General features: G+C 38.5%; 4 protein-coding genes across 8 annotated transcripts; 2 read left to right on the top strand and 2 right to left on the bottom strand.

The window, feature by feature from the left end:
* The first annotated feature begins 381 nt into the window (after positions 1-381).
* Positions 382-2,371, top strand: LOC141830828 (rho guanine nucleotide exchange factor 8-like). 5 transcript variants are annotated; one of them, XM_074718264.1, is made up of 7 exons: positions 382-503; positions 569-702; positions 820-962; positions 1,037-1,111; positions 1,189-1,461; positions 1,551-1,874; positions 1,949-2,371. In XM_074718264.1, the coding sequence occupies exons 2-7, from the start codon at positions 588-590 to the stop codon at positions 2,369-2,371; spliced, it is 1,353 nt and encodes a 450-aa protein (XP_074574365.1). In that variant the 5' UTR covers positions 382-503; positions 569-587. The 5 variants fall into 5 exon arrangements, with proteins under 5 accessions (XP_074574365.1, XP_074574369.1, XP_074574366.1 ...); XM_074718268.1 differs by having other exon boundaries at positions 385-455; XM_074718265.1 differs by having other exon boundaries at positions 397-491.
* Positions 2,372-2,867: 496 nt separating this feature from the next.
* LOC141830766 (uncharacterized) lies at positions 2,868-10,012 on the bottom strand. Its single transcript, XM_074718190.1, has 7 exons — positions 9,356-10,012; positions 6,546-6,880; positions 5,527-5,866; positions 4,579-4,727; positions 4,306-4,399; positions 3,884-3,955; positions 2,868-3,133 (listed from the first exon to the last, which is right to left on the bottom strand). Exons 1-7 carry the CDS (start codon positions 9,914-9,916, stop codon positions 3,089-3,091), a joined length of 1,596 nt encoding a protein of 531 aa, XP_074574291.1. The 5' UTR covers positions 9,917-10,012; the 3' UTR covers positions 2,868-3,088.
* Positions 10,013-10,152: 140 nt separating this feature from the next.
* Positions 10,153-15,698, top strand: LOC141830407 (uncharacterized). Its single transcript, XM_074717840.1, has 3 exons — positions 10,153-10,474; positions 12,419-12,510; positions 15,157-15,698. The coding sequence occupies exons 1-3, from the start codon at positions 10,322-10,324 to the stop codon at positions 15,584-15,586; spliced, it is 675 nt and encodes a 224-aa protein (XP_074573941.1). The 5' UTR covers positions 10,153-10,321; the 3' UTR covers positions 15,587-15,698.
* Positions 15,699-16,670: 972 nt separating this feature from the next.
* On the bottom strand, positions 16,671-20,726 carry LOC141830406 (proline-rich receptor-like protein kinase PERK15). Its single transcript, XM_074717839.1, has 8 exons — positions 20,016-20,726; positions 19,286-19,849; positions 18,537-18,623; positions 18,359-18,429; positions 18,025-18,101; positions 17,652-17,799; positions 17,408-17,569; positions 16,671-17,152 (listed from the first exon to the last, which is right to left on the bottom strand). Exons 1-8 carry the CDS (start codon positions 20,524-20,526, stop codon positions 16,901-16,903), a joined length of 1,872 nt encoding a protein of 623 aa, XP_074573940.1. The 5' UTR covers positions 20,527-20,726; the 3' UTR covers positions 16,671-16,900.
* Between the last annotated feature and the right edge of the window lie 384 nt (positions 20,727-21,110).

The raw sequence follows: 21,110 nt of genomic DNA, 5'->3' as shown, positions 1-21,110 counted from the left end.
TTCCATAATCTGATAGCAACACAACAAGGAGAACAACATGAAGAACAAGTGGAACACCTCTAGTAATTCGATCGGACTGGTTTGCAGAAGACCAACATTCTCTTTTCTCATGCCAATAACTCCATCCCACGTTTGATCCTACTATAAAACAAGGTCAACTCCCACAACTTTGTCTCTCGTTCCATGTCCGGAGCCATCAAAGATCTCAGCTTGATCATGCATTCAGCAGTGTTCTGTCTTCTCCGCATCTCATGATCCAACAGAGACTGCGAATTGAGCTTAGTGATGGCTCGGTTTCTGAATAGAGGATTAAGCATAGAAAAGCATCGGCACAGCAGTGTAGCATTTGAAGCTATGATCAGCCACAGCCGAGAGTCGAGCGTAGGGCTTCCATTGGAAGGCAATCAGATTGGCTCTGCGCTTGACTGCTCATCCGACAAAAGACCGAAGTCGCGGTTTAGCAAGGAAGGAGGAGGATGGAGGAGGAGGAGGCCCCTCATCTGGTAAGTTTCTCATCTCTGGAAGGAAAAACAAAGTAACTTTGAGATCAGGATTACTATAATTTTAGTATTGATTGAAATACAGAGATGGATCTACTGAAGGAGAGATTTGCAAAGCTGCTTCTTGGGGAGGACATGTCAGGTGGTGGCAAAGGAGTCTCATCGGCTCTTGCTATTTCAAATGCAATCACAAATCTTGCTGGTGTTCTCATTTACACTTCCATCCATTTTGTTCTTAGCAACTTTTTCTTATTAGACCTTGTTTCATAGTTACAAAACTCATCGTCCAAAGGATTTTCTTGTCTCCAAATTCTCGCAGCCTCCATATTCAGTGAGCAAGGACGTTTGGAGCCCATGCCCGCGGAACGGAAAGGAAGGTGGCAGAGAGAAATCGACTGCCTATTATCGGTGGCCGATTACATTGTAGAATTTGTTCCTTCAAAGGGTGGATCCAACGTCGAGGCAAAGACGATTGCTGTCTTCCTTCTTAGCTTTAGCAGTGCATTAAAATTTTCTCATGCTTTCCTTATTCGCAGATAATGGTGACTCAACAACGCAAAGATCTCCAGATGAACATCCCCGCACTGCGCAAACTCGACGCAATGCTCATCGTAAGAATTCTTCCTCTCTGCAAACGAGTAACAAGAACAGACTTTTGGTTTTCAATCTTCTGTCCATGGGCTACCAGGGCTTTCTTGACAACTTCAAGGAGCAGAGGGAGTTCTGGTATGTTTCGAGAAATGCCGACGAAGCAGAGCAGGGCGATCATCACAGTAGAGATGATAAATGGTGGCATCCAAAGGTGGAAGTCCCTCCATATGGGCTCTCTGAGGTCTTCAGGAGGTGGCTCCAGTTTCTGAAAGAATCAGTGAACCAAGTGCTCAAGGCAGCCATGGCAATCAATGCTCAAGTTCTTATGGAGATGGATGTTCCAGAGGCCTACATAGAGTCTCTCCCAAGGGTACACACCTCACCTAATGCCTATTTAGCTTCGATCTATGCATGCAAATGTAGCTAATTATGCTGATGGATTTCTGAGCATTACCGTAGAACGGTAGAGCAAGCCTAGGAGATGCAATTTACAGGAGCATTACGGATGATTTCTTCGATCCGGAACAGTTCCTCCAAACGATGGACACTTCGACCGAGCACAAGGTCCTCGATCTCAAGAACAGGATCGAGGCCTCCATCGTCATCTGGAAGAGGAAGATGCACAACAACAAAGATGGGAAATCAGCGTGGGGCTCAGCGGTCAGCTTGGAGAAAAGGGAGCAATTTGAAGAGAGAGCTGAGACCATCTTGCATCTCATCAAGCAAAAGTTTCCTGGCATCCCTCAATCTGCTCTCGACATAAGCAAGATCCAATACAACAAAGTAAGAGACAAAGTTCTTCCATCCCTGCAACTCAAAGTGTACTTGAACACTGGTTATGAACTTTTTTTTTTCAGGATGTTGGGCAGTCAATCCTGGAGAGCTACTCGAGGATCTTAGAAAGCTTAGCTTACACGATCATGTCGAGAATCGAAGACATTCTTTACGCTGATTCCCTCGTGCAACACCAATCGACTGATGATTCAGACGGAAAGCAGTTGTTGCCGGAGGCAGGACTAGTGAGGAGACTGGATGCCAGGGAAGAAGTGGAGAAGTTAAAGGAGGTACCATCGATGATGGCGCTATCGGATTTCATGGGTTGGCATTACGTGGAGCTGGAGGCGGAACTGGAGAAGAAGAAGAAGACAGGAAACATGGAAGACAGTTTGAGCTCAGAAGAGAAGTTGAAGAAGCCCATCAACAGTATGACCAAGAAGTACTCATTCATGGAGAAGTTGGAGCACGAAGGAGGCTCGAGGAGTCCAACATCTCGGCATTAGAAAGAGCAGAAACTTGGAGCTCCAAGTGGAAGTTCAGAAGCACATTCAACTCAAACGGATAGGCCTTATTCTTCTTCTTCCTTTGTGTTGTAGATTTCGGTGGGCAACGATGCGTCTGGTGTTTTTAGTTTGCATCATGCAGCCTCTTATGTAGCTCAATGGCTGATAGCTGCTGCAATCTTTGGTGAGCATAAACCTTGTGAGATCATAATTAGTGTTTTTTTTTCGAATTTAGATTTTAAAATTTGACATCTGATTCCTTAAATAATATGCATTTTACATGCCTAACAGTCCAAGTAACAGGACAGACAAGTTGGTTCCTAGATTAGAGTATGTCTATTAATTCAAAAATGAAATAAGAGATGAAAATCAATAGAAATGGAGATAAAAACGATGACAACAAATACCTATTCATTGACCAACTGAAATATTGAGTTCTGATATCTTCAGCTACAGGTAATCAGTAATCTGCGTGCTCTGTGCTAACTAGACAAAATTGTAGGAAACTAACTAGATTGAGCGTATATGTTAAAAAGGCACTCATCGGTCTTTAGAATCCAAGACCATAATTGATGGAAAACAACAGATAAAGAAGATGTCTATTACAGTATGAATGTGATTTCCATGGAGGAGAATACACTATGAGACTAACAAAAACAAAAATAAGGTTAACCTGCAAGACAATGCGAAAAAAAGGAAAGCATTGGTCACCAATGATCAGTCCAACTTTACTTTGTCCAGTTCGCTGATCATCTCCTCAAACTGCAGGGTATATCAGAAGGTCAGCAAATCAGAGCAATTTACCAAAACATACCTTTTCTAATTGTTCTTGCCAAATCATGCTCCAATAATAAAAAATTACCAAATAGTGCCCCTCACTAACTAACTCTGTTTACTTGTTTTAACCTTCTATTCAGAAAATCTTTCCAAAATTTATTCCTGCTGATTATCTTTCTTTTCTAAAACCCATTTGTTTGAGTTCCTTTTCACATAAAATGTTACTCTCACATCTAATAATGCATAATATAGGTAAATTTCCATGTAGGTCTACTTGGCAAAGAATGGTTTGCAAGCTGGTTCTGGAATCAAACTTGCACAATGATTTTCATTAAAAATTTACATGTTTAAGTTCCTTTGCACCTAAAATGATCATTTTAGATTCTCACAATAATGGCGCATTAAGATGGGTGAATGTCCAATTTTAGAATGGATTGCAAACTGGTTTTCAGCGTCATTTTCATTCATAAACAGTTTATTTGAGTTGGTTGACAACTGAAAAAGTCATTTTTGGATCACACATGCTAATTCTGTATGAGTTTGCCCCATGCAAGCTGATTTGGTTTAGGCCGAGGGTAAACATGGGAACAAGATAGAGAAGGGCAGCATTTCTTGGGCAATGATTTGGGCAAAACCAATCAGAAGGGAGCGTTTTGATAAATTTAAACACTGTACAAGTATTTATTTGAGAGCTTTAGTGAAATTATTAATCAGATACAAGGCTAGGCAACAAACCTTTAAGATCTGACGTAAAAAGTAGTCACCATAGAGCTTTGATGGTTTGGACTCCACTACATGAATGATGTCCTGCATTGAGTTTATTAATCATAAGAAAAGGCATCAAAGCATAGGCCAGATTCCATAAGTTGCAGAAAATGGACTTGTAAAACAATTATGGAAGAAAGAAATGCAAAAGAAACCCATGACTAATAATTATAAGCATTCTGTATTCAATTTCTGATGTTTTCTTAATATACTGCATTTCTCCTCTTTATAAGGGAAAAAGGACTTGTTCCAACACTTGGTTAAGCTTTCAATTATTGCTGAACTCAAAATACTAAATAAAATATTGAAGCCAAAAACACTATGAACAAATCACACGCGCCAACCATTTATTGACAGAAAGTCAGATGCTGAGCCAATCACATGCAACTTACCTCACTGATGTAGAAGTCTATATCTGCATTAGAAATAATCTTTCCATCACTAGCAACAGAATGCATCTTGTGCTTGTACGCCATCAAGATTGTTCTGTCAGAGAAAAGCTAACTCAAAGTCAAGAAACAAATAGATAACTGAAATTCAATTAGTTGACTTACTAAAGGTTAGAAGGATTTATGGACCATGGTTAGTGCTTTGAGAAATAGATGCAGAATAGGAAGAGAACAGAAGGTTTCTCATAAAATATATAAGAATTCAAATATACATACCTCATAGTGGATTCATCCACTTCCATATATGCAGCAAGTTTCCCAATTGATATGGCCGAGTATAACTTCAAGAAACTGCGCAGACTAGATAGTGACTGTTGCTGCTTTACTTCATAGAGAAACAATTTCAACTGAAGCCTGTAAGCATCCTGCATTCGTCATTCAGAATATAAAGCCTGCAAGCTTGGCATATCTAATTAAGAGAAAGTTACTAGTTCTTGCAAGCCTATACTGATAGTCAATTAACAAAGACAACTACATAAAAAGTCAATAGTTTTGTTGAAGGAAGAAGGCCCTTATGCCTTGGTCCCACAGGGACATGCAGTGGTCTAGTATATAAATATAAATAAGTTCCTTCCCTTGAGCTTTTGGGGCTTTTGGATTAGTTAGTAATCAACTTTAACATAGTATCAGATCAGGAGGTTGGGGTTTGAACCCTACCTTGTATCAGTGAAAAATAGAAAAAGAGACCATACCATTGAGTTATGATGGATGATAGAGGATATGTTTAAATTAAGAGGCTACATGCCCATTGGCCTCACATGGACAAGAGCAGTAGTTCATTATATAAATAGATTTCTTTGCAAATAACCCAAGCTTTTGGAATAAGTGGTTAACTAATCAAATTTAATAAGTTTCATACACCACATACTGTTCAGAATTACATTTTGGCAAACAAGGATAAAACAAAAAAAAATGGTGCAGTCAAGAACTCTCTGAATTTTAAAGTTACAGTTATACATCAAGAACATGACCAAAAATACGACTAATCCATCCAGCTAAAAAATAGAACAATTAAAATTTGCTATGGACAAATGTTTTTGATATGTGAAATTAAACTGACAAAAATTTAGTGCAGCATTGATCTGAAAGTAAATTACAAAACAAAAAAAAAAAGCATCAATAAGAATAGATGAGATGATGATCCACAAAGGGAAGCATAATCACCTGGTTGTAATTTATCAGAGGCTCCTCAAGAACAGGAGCTGATGAGGTGATGAATTTTGGGCAGGCATATGTAAAGAGCTCGTCATACACAGTGTATGCTTCATCATCATACCTTAGCATCTTTGTCATCTTCTCATTGTATTTATCCTTCAATTGAATGATTACATTCTCCTCAATGATGTTGTTTTGTGGACATAAAGATAGACAAATAGCCAATAGGGCATACATCTGTTCATTTTTCTTAAGTATCTGATCATACTGTGGTGACTTCTGATGATACTGCTTGTACTTTAGAATATATAGTAGGATTTTATTGAATTCTCGTATTGCTTCAGCATACCTTTCAATAAGGCAGTAAAAAATCATAAGTGCAAGTGATAAGATGAAAACAAGCATCAGTGCATACATCAAAGCAAGTAGAAAAGAAAGACATGAATTGTAACCAATAAACATTACCACAATGTGTCAACAAATAGATGAATCACAGTTTTAACCAATTAATTTATCATGAGATTCCCCATTAATTTTCTTGCATCTAAAAGATGAATGTGAGTGCAGTAATTTGGTGATTCTAACAATAATAGTGCTAGAAAAGAAATATTATATACAGAAAAAAAATCAAATTCAATTTGTTTGAAGGGTTCCATAGACAGAGGAAAGAGATTCAAGATGATTCTCTGAATTAGAAATGAGCAAATAACAGGAAGATAATCATAAGAAAATTTTCATTTATGTGTAGCAACCATTGAGGCTGCTGAATAGTGTATACCTTGGGATCCAGGTCGATAAGGATATATTAGGGAAAGGAAAGGAAATAAGTCTTAGAAATGTTTATCCCTCAATTTGTATAATTCATTCCTTTGGAAAAGTTACTTTCATGTTTACTGACAAAAAGATAATGGTCACGCTTATAATTATAAATAAATGGCATAATATAACATAACATACAGATAACATTGTTAGTCAATAAGACCAAAGTTTCTTTTCCTCATAATAAAAAAGAAGATAAAACAGCTAACCTTCTCAGCATTAGGTTTGCAAACCCATAATGATATATGGTAGATATGTGGCTTCCGATCACAATCATGTAAACGCCTTGTTGGCTGATGTCAATAGGGGCCAAACACTTCAACCCAGTATGATAATCTCCCAAAAGGCAATGAACTCTCAGCAAACCAATCATGCTGTAATAACCAAGCATTTTGAGGACATTGCTAGTTCCACCTTCATAATCATAACCATCAGTAGCAGTGAATTGTTCCAGGCCCTCTTTCTCCCTTTCCAAGATATCAACAATAGCTGATTTCTCAACCAAAGCTTGCAAGTAATTCAATACTCCATATATATTCCATGCCTGTGAACAAGAAGTATGATGGCTGTTATTTAATAGAAATAAAATAGTGTTAGAAGTTCACAGAATAAATGCAGAGTTGTACAACTATATGAATCTTATTCCTCCATTTATCACTAAAGGTCATATACATGTTGATGATCCAAATTAGAAAAATGTTAGATTGGTGTGACCATCACTAGTGAGAAGCATTTGAAACTTTGAAATTCACAAGGGAGAAAATGATGGAACAAAACTTAAGGGAAGATGAAGCAAGGAAGCATCCTGCCTAGGATTGATAAATAAAATACTGATCTGCTCAAGCAAATTACAAAACTTAAGTGCCTCCACAATGAGGCAACTCATGAGACTAACTAAGGATGGAAAATGCAATGACATAAGCATTAAGCATGCTTCTGAAGAACACACTAGTAAGCCAAATACCCAGTTGGAGTTCTTCATGCTTATAATTTTTCAACAAGTGAATGATTTAGAGGGTTCAACAATCTCTTCAAACAACCTTGTTCTTGTAGTGCTATTTCCTAGTCATAATTTGAGAAGCTTACTCAAAAGAGATCACAAAAATAACCTGAGTGAAAGATGTTCGGAATTTTAGATAAATCACATAGAATTTAACGGGTTCATCCTGATCACATGCCCATTGGAATTCCCTTAGATATCCTAGATCAACAAACTGTAGAACCCTTAGCAATTTCTCTTGAAATTCAATTCTTTCTCAATTTCTCATAAGAAAAGATATAAATGTTATAAAAATCCCTACAAAATCCCCATTTAAAACAACTTCAAATAATGTCATTCACCTTATAGGCAGTTATTCAGACCAAGGACAAAAAAATGGTAATTGATTATCCAAACAATGGTCGTAGAATAGCACTAATTAGATATGTACAAAATTGATTATGCTTAGCATGATGATGATGCTCATGTGACCCTAAGGGCCACTGCACAACAATCTCCTCCCAAGCTCATGGTCATTTTCCCCTCTTCCAAAGGCCCCAATCAAGCACCAACAATGTGCCAGATTGAATCGCATCCACCCTAGCAAACTTGATCACCAGAGTCTTGGTTTCTGCCACCCATGTTGTCCTATCTATCATCTTCCTATTCGTTGATGAACATTAACACCCATGTTGGCTCCCCAGGGCTATGATGCAGCAGTAAGGTGCTTATGCAATTTCCCATGCATCTAAGGATCGAATCCTAACTACGACAAATTGTCGGATGAATTTCTCTCAATGGGCAGTTAACCTAAAAACATTGGACCGCTAAGTCACCCGCTGCGAGCGCTTCACAATTTATCCTTGTGGCCAATAGAAAACTTCTATGAGGCCAGACCGGTCACCCCCAAATTAGTCGGTTCAAAGGACTGGATACTTAGTGCTGACTAAAAACAAAGGTGAACATTAACACAATGTGGTTCAATACCTAGTGCGTGGGATATTAAAGAAGCCCTCCAACAAATATAGATAGTTTGGTACCATGGTAGCTGTCATCAAAGTCTATCTCCACTGTAAATCTCAATATTTTCTCAAATAAGAACCATATATGTACCCTTCAGAAACAAGTAAGCTCAACATTTCAACACTACTAGCCATCCCGACTATTTATGAGGAGGTAAATCATGCAGTTGGTCATGACGGAGGAGGGCATTGTCCATCTCCCGACGAAAACAGAGCCATCCCGCTTTGAACATACAATAGACATTGTCATCTTCAAGGAGTCACATCATGTGACATGAGAACACAAAGTCCACAATTCATTAAGTTGAATCTTTTAAAAATTCATTTGTTTTCTGTCACATAATCTGAAGAATCTTTTGGGATTTGATCTGAAGATATCGTACCAAGATTTCTTGTACTATCTAATGAATTATTATGTAAGAAGATTCACAAGTCAACCACAACTAGTTCGTAGAAATAAAAATTGAAATATGTATCTGTATAAAAGGTTCACTAATACTATCATTGAGAATATTTTGATATGACTCAATTTCATTTTGCCCTACTCGAATTGGATGAGCGGAAGGGAGGTCCACGAGTTGGAGGAGAATGTTGCAAATAGCCTAAAACGCATCCAGACCATGTGCATGAATCAGCATTGTTTAGGTAACGACAATCATTTTGGGTGCTTAGTTCCACACTGGTAGGACAATCATTTTGGGTGCTTAGTCTTTGATCCACACTATTAGGACAAACACAAATTAATTAGAGCATGTAGTTTGTGTACAAATTAATTAGTGCATATGGTTTTCCTAACTCGGAAGAGATATGAAGCCCTAATAGTGCCTGCGGAGATTATGCCTGCTTTAATACTAGAACGAATTATGTTGTATTCTTTATTTTTATTATTTTATTTGTTCTGAATTCATTGTGAAAGCATACTGAAATTTCTTCTCAGTTCGTTTAACATCAAAGACTAAGCAGGTTAGAAAAGCATTTTAAAAAGTAAAAAATAATATAGTCGCTCCATGATACGAACCTGATCATACTGCCGCAGAAACTGCAACTCCTCCTCGGTCTTGTTCTTAAGTTTGGCTCGGTACTGGCAATATGATTGGAACTGGTAGACGAACTCATCCACCATATCCCACAGCCACTGGTTCGGCAGCTGCATGCTAACGACCCCATGGAGCACCACGCCGAAGAGACTGCAATAGTTGTCCCACGACTCCACTCGCTGCTGCCCCGTGGGTGCGAGCCGGGCGTAGACGTGGCGGAACCACATCTCACGGTAAAGGAGACAAAATACATGGTCGTTGTCGACGTAGGGGGCGATGGCCTCCACGGAGGGCCAGGGGTTCTCGCGGAACATGCGGTCGCTAAGCCTCTGGAAGCTCCCCTCGTACATCTGGTGGATCTCGTACACATTCTTCTCGCGGATGTGGCGATACAGGTGGACAACGAAAGTCTTCACGGAATCCGGCACGAAGTTAGGGTCGTAGCTGATCTCGGCGGCGGCCCCTCCTCCCTGGCCGGAGGAAGGAGGCCGGGCGTACCTAGAGTCAAGCGAACCATCGTCGTAGTCGTAGGAGCTCGCCATGCTTGCGATCGGTGGGCGGGTTAGGGTTTGCTGTGCTTCGGTTAATTAGAGGTGGCAGGAAATGGAAGGAGAGCCGATACAGTCTACGAGAAGGCAGGGGGACAGGAAAACTCAGTTAGGGTTTGTATAGGCGAGGGGCTAATTTGAACCGTTGATTTTGGAGATCAGGTGATTGATTAGAAAATTCTGATTTATAGGGTCCTTTATGCAATTCAACGACAAAAATGTTGCCCGGCTGCTGGGGACGCTCGCAGTCGCATCTATTGGCGATTTTCGGTCTTCGTCCCCAATCTTGTGGGTTACTCTGCTTTTTCGATCGATTCGAGTAGAGAACGTGAAAAATCAAGCCTTTCCTCCGCTAGTTCCGTCACCATTCCGCTCATCCATTGCTCTGCTTCTTAATCAATGTTGAAGCTGTGGAAATGGTATCAGAACTGCCTCGCCGTTCACCCGGTGAAGACTCAGGTGGTTAGCTCCGGTATCCTCTGGGGCTTGGGAGACATCGGAGCCCAGGTGGTTACTCAGAGGACCCTGAGGGATAAATCGCATAACAAAAAGGTAAGTTGATCATCGTTTTTTCTCTTCTTTTGCCCTTGCCCTTTTTGCATTGCGATCTTGGCATGGTGTTGGTTGCTATGATTACTTTCTCTTTTGAAACTTGTTGATATGTGGGTATTGTGAGTTTTTTCTTGGTATTGTTGACCTTTATCGCTTGCAGTTGGGTTTACGATAAAGGGTTTGTTCGGATCTTGAGTTAATTTTGTCTTCAATTGTGATCGAGTTTGTATATGATGAAGTGCCCAATGTTGGTGTGGTTGATTTAGATCGTCTCTAATGGGAGAATAGTTATTTTATTGAGGTAAACAAGGTTACAGTATTGGAGATTGGGTGAATGAGTAATGAGATTAAATTCCTTGTTAAGTTAGATTGGCCTGATTGTTCTGTAATTCCTTTTTACTTGGGTGTCTTCTGAGAACCTTAATAATAGCTAGAACCTTTGTCTTGGCTTTGCATACTCCATCCAATGAGAAAGGGAGAATCTTTATGGTGCTTAAGAACTAGTGTAAAACATTTTGGCCATATCATCAATGCAAACGAGAAGTTTAATTTTTAAAAGTTTTAGATTTTGTGATAACTTATTTTGGAAGATCCTGTTATTTAGGAGGATGAGTTAGTTAAGGTAGTCTTTAGTGGTAATTATCTTATTAACAGTGTAAGATAATTTTGGTAAAAATTTAATTTATTTTGGATTTTTTGTAGTTTGTAGTTTGATTTATTTACTAGTTTGATTGAGTCTTTTTAGATATACAACCATTTATTCCCTTGAATTTTTTAATTTTGTTTGGATTAAAATCTTTCAAAGGGATCCCAATTCCCTCATCGTCTCTTGCTTAATAAATTTTTTCTTCATGAATTTCATTCCCGATGTTAGATTGTTTATTTCTCTCGGTGAGATTGCTTATTCTTGTGCAACATTAATTTAGTATTAAAGTTCTGTGTGAACTCACCCAGTTGATGTTGCTTCACCATGCTCTCTCACAATCCTTGCAAGTTGACACATTGCCCAATGCATCCCTCTGATTGCACTCCTTGCCTGCTCATTGGAGTCTTGTAAAGGGGACTCAATCCACACGTGTTAATCATCTTTCGCTTAATAAATTTACTCTTTGTGAGTTCATGAGACTATTTATCCTTGTGTTGCATCAATCATCTTTAAAATCTGAAGACATATGCTTAATTAAGAATAGCTGATTCTTGAATCTACAATGTTTTTCCCAATTAAAATGAAGCTGATTGTCTTTATATACAAGTATAGCACTCTCTAATCTGTTTCATTTTTCTAATGTAAACAATTGAAAAAGAATAGACTAAAGTTCCTTTGTCAATGACTACCTCTATTAGAAAAAGTTTAAAATATTATTAATTCTGACTCAATTAATAATTGAGTAATATTTGTATAATGAAGAACCTTTTATATTCACATTCCCTTATAATTTATAAGCTATCATTCATGAAACTTAATCATATAAAAGATACTAGTCCTTGTATTTGACATTCACTATTCTTGAGGCTTTAGAAACATAGTAGAATTGTCTGTGAGATCACATGAAGATATCTGATGCAAACATCTAAGATGTGAATATTTTCTAGTATTATTGAAGAGTTTTTATCTTTATCCGCTTCACAAGTGTTAAAATTGGTGCCAAACAAAACCTTGGCCTCCTTCAAATTTCTCAAGGGAAATGATTATGCTAACAGGAAGAGTGGATAGAATATCAATATTTTGGTATACTAATAGCTTATTCTATTCCCTGCGACAGACAAGTAAACTTGTTACTTGAGCCTACTGTTGCTGATCAACTGATTGCATCAAATTACCAATGATACTTTGATAAAAGCTTATTACAAGGAGAAGAAATTGATATTGGGGACTATCTTCACCTATGTCCAAGTTGACTAGTGCAGCCTGGTTCATAATTGGGGCATCTGTATATTTTGCAGGAAGAAAACAAGGAGGTCAAAATAGACTGGAGAAGAGTGGCTATCACAAGCATGTTTGGATTTGCATTTGTGGGGCCAGTTGGCCACTACTGGTAAGGATTTATGAAATCATCTGGTTACATTTGCTTTGAGTTCATTTTTATCATTCATGTTCTATTCACTTATTCTCATCAATAGACAACTACTGGGATAATTGAGGGAAGTGTTAGAGTTTATATATTTATATATGTTATGATATATAGGTTTAGTCCCACATGTGATATTGTGTTATTAGGTGTTAAAGGAGACTATATTTTGTGAATCTAATTCAATCTCTTTTAATTGACACATATACAATTTTATCCATCTCACTGTTAGAATACATGTTTAATTAGAATTATGGTCTCCCTACTCGTGTTTCCTACACAAACATACAGCAGCAACATAAATACAGTTCATATAAAAAATTTACACTGTTTCCTTTGACGGAAGAAAAGCAGGAAGGAAATAAAGTGACAAAAAATTTCTAAGTTGCATTGTCCCTCTGTTTCCTTTGATAGAAAATGCTGGAGGGAAAACATTTTTGTCCACAATTTTCATTTATATTGCATCCGTCTGGTTGTAGGCAGAAAACTCACTTTCCTATGGAATGGAGCTCAAATCCTAGTTTTCAAAAATTCAATTGTTTTCAAATTTATTTGATTTATGGTTTATTTTTAAAAAAAAACTTTGGCAAATGAAGTGTTGAAAATTTTTTCTCCCTCTTTCTTTCTGTCAAAAAAAAATTTTCAGTTGAAAAATATTTTACAATTTTTTCCTTTGATTTTTTCCCTACTTTCTTTTCCTAGTTGTTTGTAAGAAAGAGCCTTAAATGATAAATCTATTGACTATCTCTAATTGACCGGTTTTTCCTAAATCGGGAAGTGCACGCAACGGCCAACCTGACGCCCAACATCCTTTGATTGCGCTCCCCACTTGGAGGAAAATCTTTGCGCCGTAGTTGTCGAACCGCAAGTGCCTCGGTGACAACTTGGATGTTCTACCGTGGCACCATTGCCCCGGGGACAAAAACAGAGCCTTAAAGCTTGAATATAAGGGGGTTGTTTGCTCTACTTAGTTAATTGACAATGAGAAAGCATAACAAAGTAGCACTTTTAAAAGGGAGTCTATGTAGTCTTTTAGTGGTGTGAAGTAGAGGATCTTAGGCAGACAAGATATTCTACCACCCGCGGGCAGTTATTTTAGCAACAATCAAAAACTATCCTAGTATTATTACACGTAGATAATCTCCTCCAGCTATGGGTATTCCTTGCCTAAGAGAACTCTCAGCTGGAGTTAAGCTTATTCTGAGTTATATATGTTGATGCATAACAAACATGTTGGGAACAAATCTCCAATTGCATAATCTGGTTTATTGAATCCAATCTTTTAATAGCAAAAATGAATGGAATGAATATATATATGCTTGATAGTCTTTATCAAACTAAAACTTAGGGGAGTTTGCCATTGAGACTTCTTGTCTTGTTTCTTATGAGTTGAGGACTGGGCTCAAAGAGCATATAGATGGGTGAGATCTCTATATAGGAAGGCAGATCTTCCTATATCAACTCAAACTGACATTCTGGCGTCTCGTCAACGAGTACATTATACCTTGGATGTTTGCAAAAGGGCATCATTTGTACTAATTTCAGAATGTGGTGATTTCAGAAAAAAAAATTTCTCATTCCAATTAAATCAATGATCAAAGAGGATCAACAGTTAATAATCAAGGGATAATGGACAGTGATTACTTGGAGGAAGAGTATGATGGAGAGCAATTACTTAGATGTAGATTTTGTAGATGCGCCTTCTTTCCCATTTGTGGTTGGTTATCTGGCTAGTTCAAATCAGGGACCAATCTCTTTTAACAAAATTTTTTTGGTCCAAACATTTATTTTCTTTGAACAAACATAGCTATGGAACTATTAGCCTTATCTATCCCAAAAAAAGTATCCTTGTAAAGTAAACTAAGATGAGTATTATTATCCAAAAACAAGGTTCCTTATAAAAAATTTATTTCCTTTCATAATGATACCTGGGTATGCCATACAATTCCATAGGCTATACAGTAGCAACTGCTGCTAATGTTTTTTGTGCCATTTTATTTTCTTTTATTTTTTATGATAAAACTTGTTATAGTGACATTTTCCTTCAGTTTAGATAACATTATATGTGTATAATGCTTAATTAAGGAGATGGAGCAGTGTTCAGATGTTTTTTGAACTTTGTAGTGAATTCCAACATTGTATGGTTTCTTTAGTTTAGGGATGAAGATCTTGCAATATGAAATCGACACTTTAGGCTACTTAATAACTTAACTTTGTCATATGCAAGATAAAAGGGAAACATTATGATTCAAAAAGATATAATAACTACAACACAAAACAATTTATCATATGATTTCCCCTTTATAATAATATGTTTATCTAGCCAAGAAGAGGGATGGTAAAAAGTATCACCCGGTGTTTAGGAAGCAAAATTAGTTTTGCAGTTTATACAAATTTAGCTCAGAATACAGCCTTTGAACCATTTAAGTACTCTCTTTTTTGACTTGGGACTTTCTTATCAAACATATTCCAACTTTTCTTTCTTAAAATTAATTGTGCAGTCTGTACTAATTTAGCTTGGAATATACTCCTTGAACCATTCAAGTATTTCTCTTTTTTGGCTTGGACATTCTTATCAAACATATTCCAACTTCTCTTTCTTGCTTTTCCCAGGTATGAATACTTGGACCGTTCCATGCGAAGGCTTCAACTGCAACCAAAGTCATTCAAGTTTGTAACAGCAAAAGTTGCCGCAGATGGGCTAATCTTCGGACCACTCGATCTTCTAATCTTTTTCTCTTATATTGGCTTCGCCTCGGGCAGGAGCGTAGAGCAAGTGAAGGAAGACGTGAAAAGAGATTTCCTCCCGGCTCTTATTGTTGGAGGAACAGTCTGGCCTGCTGTCCAAGTTGCAAATTTTAGATATGTTCCTGTCCGATACCAACTCCTTTATGTAAATTTTTTTTGCTTGTTAGACAGCTCTTTCTTGTCTTGGATTGAGCAACAAGGGGATGCTCCTTGGAAGCAGTGGTTTTCATCCTTCCATAACTTGGAAAGATCACAAGAGCCAGAATTGATCTCTCAGTCCAATGAGAAAATGTAACTCCAGACTTCTGGTAAACATCTCATCCTTTCCATGAATTGGAAAATACTGTTGCACATTGCGTGACCAATTACTGTTTTTTTTTGTGATTTCATTAACCAGTAGTAATTGGCATCAACCTCTCTTTTTCATAATCCCAGATCTCTACCTCAAGCGTAAAGCTCAAGCTTGTCTTCCGGATTTTTTATGGTGCTGTCTTCTGACATATTTTTTTCTTCCCTACTATCTACGGGTTAATCTGCAGGTCGAGCGATTTGACAAGAGATAAATTCAATCGAACAAAAATTAAAACAACGTTATTTTATCATCAAGATTTAGGAATGGCAAGTGAAACTACTCCATATACTGCTCAAAGAAAAAAAGGAGTTTTAGTTTATATATGATGATTATGATTGCCTTAAGTACGTACATAATCTAGCTTAAGGATATTATTTCTCCTTAAGTACGTAATTCTAAGGATCGTAAAAAAATAAATATTTTTTTCTATAGTCTAGCAGAATTTAGACTGTGCTACGTATTTTTGAATCAGTAGGGAGTTATTTCAGAATTCTAGTGCAGGTTACAAGACCATAATTTAGAGGCGAAGATGGAAATCCAAGGTGGCACTAAAATTCTCTGATAGATTTGTCTTTATCCTTAAGGTGAGTTATCTTTCTTCCACTAAATTTGACAAAGATGTCAATTTTAATCTACAAATGTAATATACTTTTTAAATATGAAAATTAGTGCTAAAGAAATTTTTAATCCAATCTACAAAAGTCTGTTTGGACCAAACGAAACATAGACGTAGATGGTCATCAATTGAGCTGTAGCAGTGTAGCATAAGCTTTTAAGAACAAACTCACATGAGAGCCACTAGCTTTTTCTTCGTTACCAGCTTTACAAAATTCCTAGACAAACTCACATGGGAGCCACTATTTTCCTTCCTAATCAGTTGAACAAAATTCCCAAGCCCCATAAAACTAGCATGATAATTTATTTATTATTATTTTTTACTTTCAAAGCAAGCTCAACTCAATTATATTTTGTCAAAAAGACATTTGAAAAAAAGGAGAAAGTAATCGAGTTTCAGGAAAATATGTACTGATGAATAAAAGAAATTTCACCATGTATTTCATTTATATTAAGAAAATACAAAAAGGGGCATTGTAAGCTTTCCCACATCCAAAGAATAAGTTAGCCATTCACCAGTATGTTGAGGAAAAGTGCAACGAAATGGAAAGCCTAAACAGAAACTATATTGCATTATATGAAAAATCTGGATCAATAAGGTTGAGCTTTACAGTGACTCAATAGCCAAAAGTTCATCACAAACTACCGACCCTGATAGCTTGGCTGACCTTCACCACTTGACGATGATGGATTCTGGCCATATCCGATACTCTGTTCAGTGTTTTCATACTCTCGAGTTCCGAATGCCATTTTCCTAAACTTCTTCATGTCCTCATTATACTGGATAGAATCATAGTCTGAGCTGCCGTATGAACTGAAAAACCTACTATGGCCTGGTCGAACACCTTCATTCAAATCTTCAAGAGACATGTCTCCTTCCAATGCGCGGACAATCTGTTTTGTTTCACTCGAGTTAGTGAACACCAAGTAACCTTTGTATATTCATGAAGGTTGAGATGAATATCCAAAAGTATATGATTATAAGATAGGAGGTGAACAACTGCAATTAGGTGCCAAAATTGTTTAAAGTGTGTGAACTTTCATGAAACAAACTGCAGAGTTGAATATATAGATGTTACAACTGACATATGGTATGTATTGTATAATCTACGCGAAGAAGACCAAATATAAGGTAGAAGGAAATAGCACCTGACTAATTCTTGGTCGTCGTTTTGCGGAGTGGCGCACACAAGCTGCAGCACAAGCAATCATGCAAGCCATCTCACTAGGATTGAAGTTCTTTCCCAAGTTTGGATCAACAAGAGCATCATAGTTGCCATCCTCCAGAGCTCGAGTAAGCAATGGCCTTGCCTGTAGTTACCAGAAAGAATAAGAGTGGAGCATGGATAATAAACAAAAAATGCATAGGTAACAAGGAGTGCAGAATGCTAACCCAGTCAACTAAACTATCATCCATGAAACTTTGGGATGAATCAACAGGTCGCCTACCAGTGATTAGCTCCAGTAGCATGACACCAAATGAAAAGACATCTGATTTATCAGTGAGTTTGCCTGACGATGCGTATTCAGGGGCCAGATAACTGAAAGAATACATGGTTATTAATGAGTTGGAAGTCAATTGTATAGTAAGAAACTTCATTGAAAATGAAAGTAAGATCCTGGACAAAGATGTGAAACTAGGCATATCCTAATGCATAAACTAAAATCACTATTGGTCAAGGTTGTAATTACAGGAACCATCTATCCAATACAAATTGCACACATTTAAGGTAAGGAAATTGCAATGAGGAAAAAGTGCAGTATACCCAAATGTTCCCATAACTCTCGTCGAGACATGAGTGTCATTCTCAGAAGCTAACTTTGCAAGCCCAAAATCAGCAACCTGTAGTAATAAGAGTGGGGTAAACAAAAATCCTATTTAAACTGGATGCAGTGTTGCGGAGATGTTTCTCTGCACGATAACTGACAAATGACACCACTAATCTTTTGACTTTGAAGAAAATTTTAGTGGGATTCTAGTCTGGACGGAGATAGTGTAGAGAAAATTGACAAATTACACCAATATTCCTTTGACTTTGAAGAAAATTTTAGTGGGATTCTAGTCTGGATGGAGACACACTAAAAATGATGTGTATGTACCTTCGCTTCAAATTTATAATCAAGAAGAATATTGGCTGCTTTAATATCACGGTGAATAATCTTAGGGTTGCCTGCAGATAAGTTTAATATTTGTTAGAAACAAGGTCAACAAGCTCAATTAGGAAGATTAACTCAACTATGAGAACTTCAACAAGGAAAAAAGAAAAGAAAAACTAACAGTCTTCATGCAGATATGCCAACCCCTTTGCAGAACCCAATGCAATTTTCAGTCGTGTAGGCCATTCCATAGTTGGCCGATCTTTACCTGCAAAATCAACCACCTTTCAGATAAAAGGATGTAAAACTAGAAACTCAAAATTGATTAAACTAAAAATGGGACAGTATGAAATACATTGTTGTATATAACTACTCTGAAATAAGTCCTCTAGAATAGCAGGGTTACGGTCAACAGATCTAGATAAATATAAGCATCTGCAATAAATTATCAATTAGCAAGAAATTATGATCTCTAATTTTAGGCAGCTCATCGTATTCAGCTTGTCTAGAATAATACTTCTTTTTTTTTTTTTTGGTATGAAGAATAATACAAGTTAATTTAGAGGCAACAAGAAATTGATTTAGTAATCATGTTATAAGCACTAAGATGAAAGGAAAGGACTCCCTACTAGTCCCTTTTAACTGAGTGCATGTATTAAGAGATCTAGAAGCTTTCTTATATAACACTAGACATTATCGTAGTCATAAACTAGCATGAAAATAACCAAGAAATATATATTTTATAAAAAGAAGCATGTTTAGTAAAAGGCTATCTCATCTACTGTTTCTTATTGACATATTATATAATCCGATGCAATGAACCTTATTGTACTGATGTACTACGTATAACCTACAGAACAAAAGAGAAAAAACAAAACACAGCAAACCATCTTGACAAATTTTGCCAAATAACATGACCTGATGGCTTACCGTGTAAATGGAACTCCAATGTATAGTTAGGCACGAATTCATAAACAAGAAGCCTCTTGCCACCAGAAATGCAGTATCCGACCAATGAAACAAGATGCTTGTGATGCACACGACTAATGATTTCAACTTCTGCATGGAATTCTCGCTCCCCTTGTCCACTCCCTGCTTTCAATTGTTTAACTGCCACTTCCTTTCCGTTAGGAAGTACTCCTCGGTGAACATAACCAAACCCACCTTGTCCAAGGAGATTCGCTTCAGAGAAACCATCAGTTGCCCTAGCCAGTTCTTCATAGGTGAAGGTACTTTTAGAGAAACCAAGGGCAACACCAGGAGATGGTGGAGCTACTGGAACTGGAACATCCGAGCCAGAATAATTTGACCCAGAACCTCCACTGCTACTTTTGATAGGTGGAGGTGGAGGGGGTGGAGGTCGAAAATGACTTGGAGGATGTGGAGGACGCAATGTAAGCGGTGGTGCTAGTGGTGGAGGTCCTGAAGGCACTTTGATGACATGATCTCCAGGGGCTGGAGCATTCTGTTGCCAATATCCGCCATAACGATCATCTAAAAAACACCGGCATAAACATAGAATTAGATCATAGCGTAATCCATAGAATTTCCCGAAGATCCACTAAGAAGACAGAATTTTCAATCTCCCTATATTTTACCAACTTAAAAAGTAGAAAAAGGGCATCTTTTCCAGGAATTGGCGGCATTAACTAGATCTAACCTTTCCTCTGAGGCGGTGGAGGAGGAGCTCCGTAGGAATGGGGCGGCGGCCGTCGCTTTTTTCTCCAACAACAGAAGCAGACCACGCTTAGCAGCAACAGGATCACCACCCCACCCACTGCAACGCCAACCACGAGCGACTTCGAGCCAGAATTCGAAGATGGCGGCGTTGAGCCAGAATCCGAAGATGGCGGCGTTGACCCAGAATCCGAAGATGACCCCGGAGGCGGAGGGGAAGAAATAGTCCCCGGAGGCGGAGGTGACCCACCGGAGGGAGGCGACGGAGGCGGAACGGTAGGGCTCGCCGGCTGTGAAGGAGTGGAAGAGGGAGGCGGCGAGGTGGAGGGCGAAGGAGGGGGAGGGGTCGGGCTGGCGGGGGTAGGGGAGGGAGGCGGAGAGGACGGTATGGTGGGAGACGGAGGAGAGGCAGGGGGCGGAGCAGCGGGCGTGGATGGTGGCGAGGCGGTCCCGTTGGGCGGCGACGGAGACGGGTTCGGCGGAGGGCTAGCCATCGCCTGAAGCCAACTATGTGGATCTCAGACGCGTTCCTCTTCGCTTTCTTTGTCTCTTCCTTTCTCTTTGTAGTGGAAGTCTGGAAGAGGAGCAGAGGCCACGAGGGCCCACCATCTCCGAGAGCGAGACACAGTCCACGGTACAAGTTCCACTTTCCAGCTCTCGGAGTCGGAGCGGGAAGCCTTCAGGCAAGGAAAATCTGGACCCTGTCTGTCCTCGAGGCGCGAAGGAAGGAATGGAATAAAAATGAGGGAAAAAATCGAAATTAAAAAACGTAAAAAAAAAGTTTTAAAGAAAAAAGGGGGAGGGGCCCACGAGGTTCGAATCCTGGGGTTTTAAAGAAAAAAGGGGAGGGGCTTCTTCCTCCCCGTTTGAACCGTTCGCCATGCCTCTCTGTCTTTCCGCGTGACAGCGAATAGCTCCAGTCCCGTGCTTGCTTTGAACTGCGGATTCGAGAAAAATCTAACTCTCTGAAGTGGACGGATCGGGTTTCCTTCACAAACCTGACTCGAAAGATAATCAACCGAAGTGTCTTTGTTTGCTTCGGGAGGAAAGAGGCAAAAAACAGCCATGCAACAGCAGA

Source organism: Curcuma longa, chromosome 6, assembly GCF_044706935.1.
Source record: "Curcuma longa cultivar G26 ecotype Majalengka, Jawa Barat chromosome 6, ITB_CL_G26_1.1, whole genome shotgun sequence".
NCBI classification, from domain to species: Eukaryota; Viridiplantae; Streptophyta; class Magnoliopsida; order Zingiberales; family Zingiberaceae; genus Curcuma; species Curcuma longa.
Note: the sequence above shows the minus strand (reverse complement) of the source record. Positions and strands in the feature narration are given on the sequence as shown.